The 13972-nt window shown below is 39.8% G+C and overlaps 1 protein-coding gene across 2 annotated transcripts in view; it reads right to left on the minus strand.

The window, feature by feature from the left end:
* Positions 1–1664: 1664 nt before the first annotated feature.
* Positions 1665–13972, minus strand: part of ppp3ca (protein phosphatase 3, catalytic subunit, alpha isozyme) — a 38328-nt gene continuing 26020 nt past the window's right edge. Inside the window, exons 9-14 of one of the 2 annotated variants that reach the window (XM_033650059.2) lie at positions 13452–13577; positions 13249–13329; positions 11550–11634; positions 11298–11395; positions 9595–9645; positions 1665–3882 (exon numbers count right to left, since the gene is read on the minus strand). In XM_033650059.2, coding sequence (XP_033505950.1) covers positions 3704–3882; positions 9595–9645; positions 11298–11395; positions 11550–11634; positions 13249–13329; positions 13452–13577 — 620 coding nt within the window. In that variant the 3' untranslated portion in view covers positions 1665–3703. The remainder of the gene's footprint in view (positions 3883–9594; positions 9646–11297; positions 11396–11549; positions 11635–13248; positions 13330–13451; positions 13578–13972) is intronic. The other variant, XM_033650068.2, reaches the window with a different exon arrangement.

A 13972-nucleotide genomic window follows, 5' to 3' on the forward strand; every position in this document is an offset into this window, starting at 1 on the left:
GGCGCCCCATGTACAAGGCCATTGCCACAGCTGGCCCCTTGCTGCATGTCACTCCCTCTCCCCCCCCCCCCCCCCCCACGCTTGTCTGTCCTATCAATTAAATGCCAAAATGCCCCAAAAAATATCTTAAAAAAAAAGAAAAAAAAGAGAAGGTGAGGTTTTGCAAGTTGACTAGGTTGACAGTGTTTCCTTCTGCCTCACCAGCAGTGGCTGAGATTTATGTAACATGCAGCGGAGAGCAGTGATCATCATTTGTACGCCACATCAATGGACGGCTGCTGCGGACTGAGCTCGGTTTAGGCTTGGACAGAAACTGTGTGGGTTCATGTAGGGTTGGGCCTAATCAGAGCTCTATTCTAAATAGGGCCTTTCGCGTTTTCTCGTCAGCAACCACAGTTTAGTCAGACAACTCACGTTTTAAATGTTTATTTCAACAGCAGAACATAGTTAGAGTTTGGCGTCTAGACTCTGGCCTCATCGCTCCCTGCAGATATGTTTATATGAGATACTGGGGAGTGCCCCTTAGCCGGAGCCTGCAGGTGGATGCTGGGATGGGGGTGGAGCTGAAAAAGCAAGCAGCAGTACTGATCCAGGGCCGCAGCAGCATAGACAATGCAAAGGAGGAGCTGGGAAGATTTTGCAGCTTAAAAAGACTGCCAAATTGAGAGGGTGTGTTTGTAGATGACATAAATGAAGAATGACGTATGACGTGTGTGTATGAATCAGTGCAGCTCGAGTTGACTGCCTGAACTAACTTGCAGGCGTCCTCCATTTCTCCTACTAACTCATCACACAGGAGAAGTTTCACTTCTGCAACCTCACCACTAGATGTCACTAAAGCCTTCACATGAGACCTTTAAGTGTAATTAATAGTCTTGGTTGGTTACAGTATAAAGTGAGTGAATGTAAGTTAGAAACAATTCAACACATTTTTGTTCATGCATATTTTATTCAAGAGTAAAAAAATGTGATTTGTCCCATAGGGCATGCTTACAATGTGTGTATCATTTAGGAAGTCAAATGCCAAAACATATTTCCATAGATAATAAAAAATGTTGCAAGATAAAATCCATTATATTTGTTTGTTGAAATATGCATGTAGACCATACAAGAACCAGAAACAGAGGAAGGAAAATAACCATAAGCTAAATTGTAACAATAATAATATCAGCAGTAAATATAACCAGAGTACAATGTTTCCTGTTAAACGCAAGTGCGACACATGATTTTCTTTGTGTCCGATTCATTTACATCTGAAAACCATGCTATCATGCTTTGGCAGCCTGAAAGTTGCTTTTCACTGAGATTATATTCATTCACACTATTGAACATTTTCTGTACATCAGTACAACAGAAAAATAAAATAATAAACACAAGGCTTCACACCTTAGAAGGGCATCTCTGCATACAACAAATCAATACAAAATTAAAAGCAGTGGTAATAAATAACAGAATGAAAAAAATGGATGAAAACAATCAAAGGAAGCCTATTTATAAAATTTATAAAACAAGACAAATAAAACTACAAATGTAATTAAAAAAAAAAAAATTCAAGTTTACTATTTGAAACACAACTATCACAATTATAATCTCACATAACAATTAGGAACTTAATTGCATGCATTGATGCGTTCCATACCATAGATGCTGTGTTAAAAATCGCCTTTTGTCCGTCCTTAATTCACATACCTTTATCATTAAATAGAAAGATGAAATATAAAGTAGAAAAAATATTCATGTATGAAAGGAAATTCTAGAAATTTATGCTCGAGGTTGGGTTTACTGGTTTCGACTTTTCCAAATTATTACTTCCTGTTTTAATAAGGTTTCTGTTCTATTTCTTCTGTTAGTCATTTGGAAATGGGAATTTTTGTTTTATTTGGATCACAGTGTGGGTGGACTTGTCAGTGAAGTTTTTCTCGGCCAGTTTCTCCACTGTACTGAACGGTAAAATCAGAATATTTTTGGAAAAAAATGGTTGAAAAACAAGAAATGATGCGTTAACACATTTTGATGCAATATGGGTGGATTCATAAACCAGATGCTCTACACTGTGCTCAGTTTTCATGATTTAAGCTCAATTTTAGTATAAAATAAATCACATTAGTTGTAAAAAGAAGAATTAATTAACTTAATTCTGGTCAGGATACATTCTTCAAATCCCTTTGATATATTTTCCGGATGAATCCAAATGACAGAATGGAGTGTGTGGTTATTAAATACTCTTTAAACAAAGGATATTTCAATTATATCCTTTCACAAATTTTTAGAATTTCCTTCTCACTCTGATATAGTACTTTGTGTAGCTCTTAGGCATGAAATCTCATTGAATTTGCAGCACAGCAAAAAAGTGCAAAAACTCAAAAGGGCGCTAACATATACTTGAGTGACTGCACATATTCTTTTATTTCTTTCTCTTCAGCAACAAGCAGGTGAGAAATAATCAGGTAGTGTGAGACAGCAGGACATGTCCCAAAGTTCAAAGATCACTTCTTCTCTTTTTCCTCTGTGGTCCAGAAACTGGTCTTAATGCCGCTTTGTTGCCGGTCATAGTGATGCAGAAGAGATGAGAGAAGCCTCCTTCAGCGGAGGATGCTCAAGTGTATACTTTCCAGAAAAGTGTGTGAGGTATAGCTTGATTAAATGCCATGCGTCTCTGATGTGAACTACTTTAACGTTTGATGGCGAGGAGGGAAATTATTTTAAGGATGGTCTGGGTAAAAATATAACCCTTTGAGATTTCCCTACGGACGTTGATGAAGTTGCATCTTCGTATGGGATAGTGTGCTCCTTTTGGGGGCATTTTCAGATGTTAAATGTTGGTGTTTAAGCTGTTATGCTGAAGTACCTACAGTGGAACCAAATTTCCCAAATGCTCCTTTCATGCCCTCCCTTTCTTCCCTCATCCCCTCCAAGTTGTTTCTTGCTAGGAGATGACTGATAATGAGGGAGGTGAGGAAAGGAGCAGTACTGGAGAGTATTGAAACGCACCCGAGGAGGAGTTTGATGACAGGCTGCAGTGGCTTTGGTGAGCACCCCGTCCTCTTTCCCCTGCAGGATGACGGCATCTTACTACAAGGTAAATCAATAAATTCAGGTCCACTGGTAAGATTGCGCTGCAAGTTTTAAGAGGTACACATTTAGTTTTCTTTTTGCTTTCTTTCACATAAAGTGGTGTGACTTGTTAATACTAGCAAAACATGTAGGTAAACAAGTTTTTTTTTTTACTCATGATGTGAATTTGTGAGTGATTCATAATAAACACTTCATGAAACAGTAAAACGATTTGTGTGGCATGGATACTGCGATTATGTCTTCTGTCGGGCCCTGTAATGAAGGAGCAGACATTTGTCAGCACTCAGAACAACACAACCCCCAACAATTCAGTCTGTAATTGAACTGAGAAAGGGAACAACAGGCAGAAACAACTCTCAACCACACTTCTTCAGTCAAGCTGCAGCCTTCTGGCCTCTTCTCATCCCTGCCCTCTGCTGTGAACCCCGGCTCCCCCCTCCCCCGACTGTGCGATGACATACTGTCGTGAAAAAAATGACCTTTTTCGCCCGTTTTAGATTTGCTGCAGATTTTCATGTTCTGTCTGTGGGCCTGGTTTATTTCTATGTTCTGAGGCCTGAATTCCCGATTTGGCAATGTTTTGCTGCATAGCGCAACAGCAGCACGGTTCTGAGGCTCAAACAGCACATCACTGGATGTTGCTGTTGTCATCCGTGCCGTTCGCCTCGGACATATTCATCTTTCCCATGGAGTGACCCACATGGTTCACCCCGTCCCTGCGAGGTGGCATGCGCTCGTTGATGCGGTCTAGGCCCTTGGCCTCCTCAAAGCTGGTGATCTTGTGCTGGGGGGAGAAGCCACGGATAGCTGAAAAGAGGAAACACATATTAAGGGATCAGGCTCAACTTGTAATGGCACAGTTTCATAATATTCCTAATATCTCATATTGTATATTTCCCAGAAAATATCAAATGCTGATGGGTTTCCCACATATTATAACTAAAAAGACAAAAGTTCAGTGGGTCAGTCGTAATTAGGACCAAAGGGACCTATTTCAATAACAGATGAGGTGATTACCAGACAGGAAAACACTGCGATGGCTGGTGTTTTTTCACCTTGTGAGTCTGTGTATCTTTGTGTCATCATGGCAAAATGTGGTCTTAGTCACACCAATTGACTTTTCACTAAGCCCTGCTCCTTTGTGATGGTCCAACAAGCTGTCAGAGTAAGCATGGAGCCCTCACTGTAACTAACTGCACTCCCTGAAGAATTACTATCATATTTTTGGAAAAATAAAACAGTGATTCCAGAGAGAAGCAGACAGAGGGGTCTACAGTCTGTGTTTGAAGGATATATCCAGGATGTCAAACTGACTCAGCAGCAACAACAGGTTAAAAAGACAAAGATAGTTAGAAGCTAAAGCCGAACTATAGGCTACAGATCACAGTGTAAAAGTGAACCACCACATCACTGCTGATCGCCACACAAGACAATGAATATAAAGGGAAACTTTGCTGATATTGAACCAGCTGTGTGGCATCACAGTGTGTGCAGATGAACGGTGTTTGGCTTCATCCCCGTGCCGCTGCCTGCACCCGGACCTCTGCTGCCGGATGGGTAGAGTCAAACAACGTTCATCTGCGCACAATGTGATGACACACAGCTGGTTGAATATCAGCAAAGTTTCCCTGCTTCCCTTCACTGGTTCCTGTACAGCAGGGTCGGTCTTTTTTTCACTGTTATAATCATTAAATAGCAAAAGCAGCATGTGTATACATTCAGCAGGCTATATCTTCAGTAGCTAGCTAGCTAACCCTACACTTTTCAGGGTTTGATTTTGGTTTTGGAACAGGGAAGAAATGTATATCTTTTTCCAACCTCTCCAGGTAACGAGTATCATTAATACACGACGTGCCCCAGACACAACATTTAGCTCCATATCCACAAAACCAGTCTGAAAATGAAGGAAATCTGAAATGACTGCATTAGAGTCAATGGAGCACAGCAGAAGCCATTTTAAGTATTTTGCCATGTGTATACAGTCAGGTCCATAATTATTTGGACAATGATACAGTTGTCGTCATTTTGGCTCTGTACACCACCACAATGGGTTTTAAATGAAACAATGAATACCTGCTTAAAGTGCAGACTCTCAGCTTTCATTTAAGGCTTTTTTCAAAAATGTAGTATGAACCGTGTAGGAATTACAACCATTTCTTCACACAGTCCCCCAACTTTAAGGGCTCATAAGTATTTGGACAAACTAACATAATCATCAATTAAACAGTCAGTTTTAATACTTGGTTGCAAATCCTTTACAGTCAATGACTGCCTGAAGTGTTGGACCCATAGACATCATCAGATGCTGGGCTTCTTCCCTGGTGATGCTCTGCCAGCCCTTTACTGCAGCCGTCTGCACTTCCTGCTTGTGTTTTGCCCTCAGTTTTGGCTTCAGCAAGAGAAACGCATGCTCAGTTGGATTCAGGTCAGATGATATGACTTGTCCATTGCAGAACATTCCACTTCTTTGCCTTAAAAATGTCTTTGGTTGCTTTTGCAATATGCTTCAGGTCAATGTCCATCTGCACTGTGAAGCATCATCCGATGAGTTTTGAAGCATTTAATTGAATCTGAGCAGATAATGGTGCCCCAAACACTTCAGCTTTCATCCTGCTGCTCTTGTAAGCAAGACAAGACTTCACTAGAATAAATACAGAGGGTTTATCACAAGATGCAAACCATTGGTTAGCCTTAAAAATGGAAGGCCAGATTGGAGTTTGTCAAAAACCATCTTAAAAAGCCTGTACAGTTGTGGAACAGCATACTATGGACAGATAAAACAAAGATCAACTACCAGAATGATGGGAAGACAAAAGAAGGAAGAAGGGAAGGAACTGCTCATGATCCAAAGCACACCACCTCATCAGTGAAGCATGGTGGAGGTACTGTTATGTCATGGCCATGTATGGCTGCCAGTGGAACTGGTTCTCTTGTATTTATTGATGATGTGACTGCTGAGAAGAGCAGCAGGATGAAAGCTGAAGTGTTTGGGGCACCATTATCTGCTCAGATTCAACCAAATGCTTTAAAACTCATTGGACGATGCTTCACAGTGCAGATGGACATTGACCTGAAGCATACTGCAAAAGCAACCAAAGACATTTTTAAGGCAAAGAAGTGGAATGTTCTGCAATGGACAAGTCATATCATCTGACCTGAATCCAATTGAGCATGCGTTTCTCTTGCTGAAGCCAAAACTGAGGGCAAAACACCCAAAACACAAGCAGGAAGTGCAGACGGCTGCAGTAAAGGGCTGGCAGAGCATCACCAGGGAAGAAGCCCAGCATCTGATGATGCCTATGTGTCCAACACTTCAGGCAGTCATTGACTGTAAAGGATTTGCAACCAAGTATTAAAACTGACTGTTTAATTGATGATTATGTTAGTTTGTCCAAATACTTATGAGCCCTTAAAGTCGGGGGACTGTGTGAAGAAATGGTTGTCATTCCTACACGGTTCATACTACATTTTTGAAAAAAGCCTTAAATGAAAGCTGAGAGTTTGCACTTTAAGCACGTATTCATTGTTTCATTTAAAACCCATTGTGGTGGTGTACAGAGCCAAAATGACGACAACTGTATCATTGTCCAAATAATTATGGACCTGACTGTATGTCTGTGGACAGATTTTGTTAACCATGATAACGCTGCAACTGTGCAAGTTGCAGACGCAACATTTTTCAGGTGTGTAGCTGAGATCAATGTGAAGACCAAATTCAAAGATGGGTGTGGTCTGAGCAAGGGGGCCGAAAGTAGGGGTGTAGGAAATAGTGCAGAGTCCACTGGCCCCCCACTTTACACTCCTGACATTTTAAATCGTGGATCACTATATTGTGGTTGGAGTGATTCCATCACAAGATGGTCTCTAGCTCTTGTGTTTTGATTTGCACAGGGTGACATACCCGTGATATATACAGTTTAGTATCTCTGCAACTGACATTAGTAAAACAGCAAAGTAGAAGCTGTTGCGATTTGACACTTGACGGACTCCTTGTGACACCAGCTGTATGACTTTTTCCCAAAAACACTAAGAGAAAAAAGTAAAGAAATTAAGTTGTAAAGTAAAACTTCCCAAACTGCAACTGATTTTACATATTTAGTCCCTCATAGATGTCTACAGTGTACTGTGTCATGACTTGAAGCTTTATCCAAACACATATGGTAAAAGAAATGTAGCCAACCCAGACTCAATTAACTTATTGTGAAAAAAAAACACTTTCTACCTGCTACCATACTGCTGATTATTTCAAATAAGATATACATGTAAGTAAAAATATAGTGTCAGTGCTGTAAACTGCTGTCCCATCCTGAACCTTCTTGGGTAGTGAACGATGATTACCTCAGACACGATCACGAGGAACTGAGGCTTCTGGATGCATATTTCATGTCGATGCTCTGGTCTGCTTTTTTGTTCTTGTGCATGCAACACTTTTTTGGAACCAGATGGAGGCCATTTACAAGCCAAACCAAAAACAATGAAGTATTGTAGTCATGCATCTCTTAGCAGCACTTGACTTTGCAGTGTTTTAATTTATCATGAACTTGCCTTGAAAAGCTGTTCTTTCTTTATTTAGCATTCTTTCCTCTTTTCCTCCCAGTTTGGGATGACCAATTTCAAATATGTGCTACAGTCACTGTTAGTGCTACACTGATCTGTGGTCGTGTAGGCAGTGGGTGGGGGGTGAGAGGAGGAGATTGATACATATGGAGGAACCTTGAACAGGAGTGTATTAAAGGGCACCTTTGGTAGTTGTAAACCCAGACCATATTTTTCCGTGTGTTTGTGTCTATGTGATTAGTTAGAACAAAGGTTTTTAAAATTGGTCAAGTATTGAGTGAGAGGGCCGACAGCTGCAAAAAAAAGGGCTGCGCTCGAGGTATATGCAACCGCAATGTATGTTCACCAAAAGTGCTTGTTTTTGCCACTGACAGGCTCAGATTGTTATTCTAAGTGTCTGACAGTTTGTGGAAAGGATCCCTACAGAGATAGACCTTTTTCTTACGATCTTTTTTGTTTAACCAGACGTCACCACAAAATCACCATTGTCAAAGCCACCAGACTCCTTTTAAATAAAAAGTAATTTTATTGTATATAGAGTCAGCATATTTTCACATATAACCAAGTGAATTAAGGGTTAATTTCAACCAAATCAGAGCTGGTGATTGTTGGAACAATAAGAAGACGAATCAAGACTGTATTTGTGAGTTTTACTTTATTCCCGTCAACTTTGAATGAAGTGTGTTTTACAATGATCAAAGATAAAATGAAAAATCTTAAAAATAATATTAATCAACCTTTAAACTGTTAATGATATTAAGTAATATTAAGGAGGGCTAACCTTAGACATCTATCTCCATAATGTTTCTAATATTAATGACAGGAGGTGACGCCAAATTATTATTGATCTGGACCTTTATAATTTGCCTATACATGTTACTTTGTCAGTAAACTAAGTTAGCATTTGCACTTTGTTCGGCTAATGTTAGCCAGCAATATCTCTGTTGAGACGGCCCACTTTAATTTGGAGATGAAACCATTAATGTCAGTAAGAAATAATCCTTGTGAAGGTGTAAAAGAAACAGACAGGAAGCTGCAGTTTTAGTGAGTGATAGCAAATGTTACGTGCGTTAGCTAATATAGGCTAGATAACTAGTATGGATGTAAATCACTGAGGCAAAATGTAAGGCGTTGTAGCATTACTGTTAACTTAAATGGAGTCTGATGGGTTTGGCGATAGTGATTTCGAGGCTGTTTCTGGTTAAACAAAAAGGATCTTACTCTTGACAAAAAGGTCTATCTCTGTAGGAATCCTTTCTATTATGTTGGCAGAGATTTAAAATAATTTGAGCCTGTCAGTGACAAAAACAAGCACTTTAAGTAGACATGCATTGAGGGTGCCAAATGCCCTGAGTGGTTACATTTCAGCCTGATTTGCTGCCACTGGATTCAGCCCTCTCGCTCAATACTGGACCCATTTCTAAAAGTGTCAGTCACTGAGACACAAAACATGGGAATAAAGGGTCCGAGTTAAAACCTATCAAAGGTACCCTTTACGTGTGCGACAATTTATGTTCTCAGTTCACTCCTCCCTCGGTAAATTTGTCTCGACCAAACAGTAACAAAAATATGATCCCTCACCAGCTTCCCACCTTGCAAATACTGCCAATTGTGAGTTGCCTCTTAAGTACTCAGGTGCCCATTAGAAAACAGTTCCTTAAAAATCCTCTCCCTACAGTACAGGTGACCAATTATTTCATTCCAACTTTTATGAAATATCTCTTTCAGTTCTCTCTCTAAGATTTAAAAACCAATTAACTTGTTTGGTTTTCTGTTTTAATTAATGTTACTGCAAAGTAAAGTGCCAGCCAAAGCAGCATCGGACCGTCCCGTGAAATGTTGCTTGATGGAGTCGTTGTTGTGTGAGCTCTTTTGTGAATGAACTGTTAGTGGAAGGTGGCCTCTGTGGCAGGAAACCCTGACAGTATGTTTAGAGGGGTGGAAGATGGGGCACAGGTTTACCTTCTCCGTCCTCATCAGTCGTCTCGATGGCTTCAATGGCTTCAATGGTGGCTGAGGGGGGAGGAGGGGAGCAGGTTACTCCTGATAAAGCCATGCAAATGTAAAATGCAGCCCCAGCGAAAAAGGCGGCTCGTGTTAGGCCAGATGGGATATAGTACATGTTCACTGGCAATGCAGGCCAACTCAAGAATGCCATGCATTAACACTGAGAGAATTAGTGTCAATCTCGGGTTAGATGTGAAAAATAAAAAAGACAGATCCATAGAGAGAGAGAGAGAGAGAGAGAGTGGGACAGATGTATTGAGACAGAAAGAGTGAGAGGTTGAGTGGAGCCTGTCAGAGAATTTATGTAAGAGGACAGAAATGACCTCAGGTCAGTGTGAAGACATTGCTCTCTGTCGACACCAGTAGTGATCAGTCATCGATCCCACCAAGGTTTTGTGCACAAGCACAGTCATTGGGTTGGAGACAGCCAAACTTTCATTTAAAAATACCTTTAACACTGAATCAAATGGCTCTTTGTGGTTGCTTGTCCTGCCAATCCCACTGTAAATCAGCATTGAACTCTCACTAAAAAGTAAGTGAATGATAGACTTTAGAAAGTGAGAACTGGGAATCACATTGGATTCCCATGTTGTTCTGTTGTTCTGTATCTGCTGGATGTGTAAGTGGGCAATTGTAGGTCAACAAATGTGCTGTAACAACTTGGCGAGCTGATACGATTATGTTGGTGTGAGTTTTGCCGCCTATAGATTAAAAAAAAATGCTTAATGTAAAGTTTATGTGTGAATTTATGTTTATAGTCAAGGCATGGATCTAGGAGTGACTTCCATCTTTGTCTGGTGATGGAATCTATACAATGCAGGTTTTACACTATATTACACTGTAATGTGTTACTGCAGGCAGAACTTTTAAGAAGCAGTTGTGCTGTTGACTTAGGTTCCTTTTTCACAGCTTAAAGGAATACTTCACCCCCCCCAAATGACCATTTGTATATCAGTTACTAACCCTGTGTTACCTTCAGTTGCTGAGGAAAACCTTGTTTTTCCTGCATGCCTCTCTGGTAAATGACGAATCCAAAAAGTAGAAAATTCATGATGAATTGAAGTCATAGGGGTCCATGTTTAACAACAGCAAAACTATCAAACATCTGTTTACAAACTCTCACACAACTCGTGCAGTATAATCCATTTATCCAGTCGTATGCTCAGTATTTCCTAAACACATGCATTCTTGCTAAAAGTATGATTTTAAACACAGCATTTGAAATAGTAAAGTTTTAATGAAAATGCATTTGTTTGGGAAATACTGAGCATACGACTGGATAAATGAGGCTTGGATTATACTGCAAGAGGTGTTTTGAGTGTTTGTTGTCAGATGTTTTGGTACAGTTTTGCTTTTGTTAAACATGTCCCTTTATGACTTCAATTCATCAAGAATTTTCTCATTTTTGGATTTTTCGTTCACCATGGAGGCATGCGAGAAGAATGTTTCCTTCACAAATTCAAGAAAACACAGGATGAGTAATTGATACACAAATGATTATTTTGGGGGTTAAATGTGATCAAAGAGGCTAAAAAACAAGCTAGAAAAGAGAAAGAGAGAAGTAAGAACAGTGGTAGGACTGGGACATGAAGAAATGAAACAAAAAAAAGATGGAGTAAAGGGTAGAGAAAATGCTTCATGCTGAGCCTTGTACTCACCACTCTGCAGTGTCTGTCTGCCTCCAGAGAGAACCCCGCTTGGCAGCATGCCAGTGGGCGTCAGGCCTTTAAGCGTCAACACATTTTCACTCTCCTCTCTGCAAGAAACAGAGGCAGGCAAACAGGTCATAAAACTTCACCGAACCCTTAACAAAGTGGAGACAAAAACTTTATGCCCCCATTTTGATAACAGTGTACACACACACACTCCCTTTATACACATGTACACACACACACAAACATGAACTCTACCTGAGGACTGAGAACATTTTGGCCATTTTCCCAATAGCACGGATCTTGTTTCTGATCACCTCCTTGCGTGCTGCAGCTGCATTGGCTGCAAAGAAATACAAATACATATTGCCATTACTGTCTCTGATATAACAGATGCCGCCATTAAAACTTCAGCCCATATAATACATGAGAAACTTGCTGTAGGGTCCTGTAACACAAAATATACTGTATGTTTCTTGATACATAGAATACCATTGCAATACATACTGTTATTATAGGCCATTGTAATGCATCAGATACTGTAATTACATGCCCATGTAACTGTGCTCTAATGTGCGGACTCTGTGTTTCCATCTTTCACATGATCTCTTGTCTAGCACCTGATGTTTATCATCTGGATGTGCGTGCTTTTGTGTACCTTATTGTACTTAATACTATAGGTTCTGTTATCATGGACTATATGAATCAAAAAATGTGTTTATGGACTAATCTGATGGCAATAAACATTGTCTTCGTTAGGTAATGCAATACAGCACAAATCTTTATCTTTTTCTTGATAAGCTACTGTTGAGTTTTACATAATTAACACATCAAGATCACATGGCAATTGACTGCATTTATGCCAGTGTTTAAAGGCAACGCCGTCATACAAGTGCATGAAAACGAGAATCATTTTACACCTTATTCTCTACCATACCTGTTGGTAAAGGAGAGAAGCCCAAAATCCAGCTCAAGTGTGCAAATCTCAACTGTAAGCCACTAACTCATCACTGTATCCTGTATGCTTGGGTCTTCTTACAATTTCGTATACATTTTCATTGGCATTCTCTTATTTACAAAACTATTCTTGGCATACTTCCACCAAAAACTTGAAAATGGCTATGCTCTTCGTTCTCAGAACATGTTTTTATTGTCTGTACTGGGGGTGCAGCTCCTTATATGTGGAATCCTCTGCAGAAGGACTTAAAGTTGTACTCATTGTTTCCTCTCGGCCGTTTCAAAGTGCTATTGCAGGATTTTTGTACACAATCTCCTATATACCAATGTCACAGTGTGTCTTAGCTGGTCTTTGTAATCACGTGTAGTTGCCGTTTTTTTTCGTTGTATGGTTCACTTTTAGTATATATTAACATGATTTTTGGCGTTTCATTGTCGTAATCTTATTTTGTGTTTTATATTGCTTGTTTTACATTTTTATTCTGTATTTTTGTTCTATGTTGTCTGTCTGTAATTTATGTTGCTGCCTGTCTTGACCAGGACACTCTTGAAAAGGAGATTTTTAATCTCAAGAGGTTTTATCTGGCCGAATTAAGGTTAATTAAATTAAAACAAATAAATAATTCCATGAAAGATCTAGTTTTAGTGTGGTAAGGGAGACTTTGCAGTGGCAGCTCCATCTATGACATAGCCTTCTGCTTACCTTCCACTGACACTTTTACAACAAAACTCAAGACGTGCATGTTTTCAGTAGCCTTTGGTTGCTCTTAATGGTTTTAATAATAGTGTTTTATAATATTCTGTGTCTGTTTCATATTTGGACATATATTATGATATTGCCTTGTATTTTCCTATTGCCTTTTACTGCTGTAATTATGCCTTTTTTCAACTCTGGTTGTTTTTAAACAGGAATGTGCTATATAAATAAACTGGACCCACAATATACTAATGACACATATAAATAACAGAGTATTGAATCATTATTTACAAAACATCGTACCATCAAAGATCTCATCCTCCTCATTCATCATGAGTTCATCATCGGAGCAGATGCTCAGCACATTCACCAGCATTTCTGTGACTGGGGTAGAAACAGAGCGCAGGATGGAGGTGAAGTCATTAAGCAATAAGCGCCAAACATGACAGAATAGGATGTGGTGTTGTATTAAAAACACCAGAAGACTTTCCTCTATTAACGTTTACCTTTCTCTCCAACAAATGGCAGAGACCAGGTGAAGACATCCATGAAGTTGGGCAGCCAGTAGGGATGGGGTGAGCAGTTGAACTGCCGGATGTTCATGACGTTGTTTTCGTATTTCAGTACAGCAGCTGTTGGGGAAGCAGAGGGGAGACAGTAGAGTAAAATCCATCCTGTCCTGTTAATAGCCTGCTCTGAAAAAGATCACACCACTTTAATAAGAAATATTTAATAGAATCAGATAATTTTTTAATAACGTTTGCTTAAAAGAAAAGTTATAATGTGGCATATAAAGCTATTCTTACATAACTGCACTGCACGACGACTGCACAGTGCTCAAAAAACAAAGTTTCATGGGTGCTCTCTTCAAATGTATTCATGTTCTGTGTATGTTTGTGTACAGCAGTGTGTGTGAGACAGAGCGGAAAATGAGATATTCGACCACTAGATGGCCCAGCTGAGGCCAGGGATTGCTGACACTGTTACATCAAGAGGGATAAAGTCACATGGAGATAGTCAGCGACAG

This window comes from Epinephelus lanceolatus, chromosome 11, assembly GCF_041903045.1.
Source record: "Epinephelus lanceolatus isolate andai-2023 chromosome 11, ASM4190304v1, whole genome shotgun sequence".
Lineage (NCBI taxonomy): Eukaryota > Metazoa > Chordata > Actinopteri > Perciformes > Serranidae > Epinephelus > Epinephelus lanceolatus.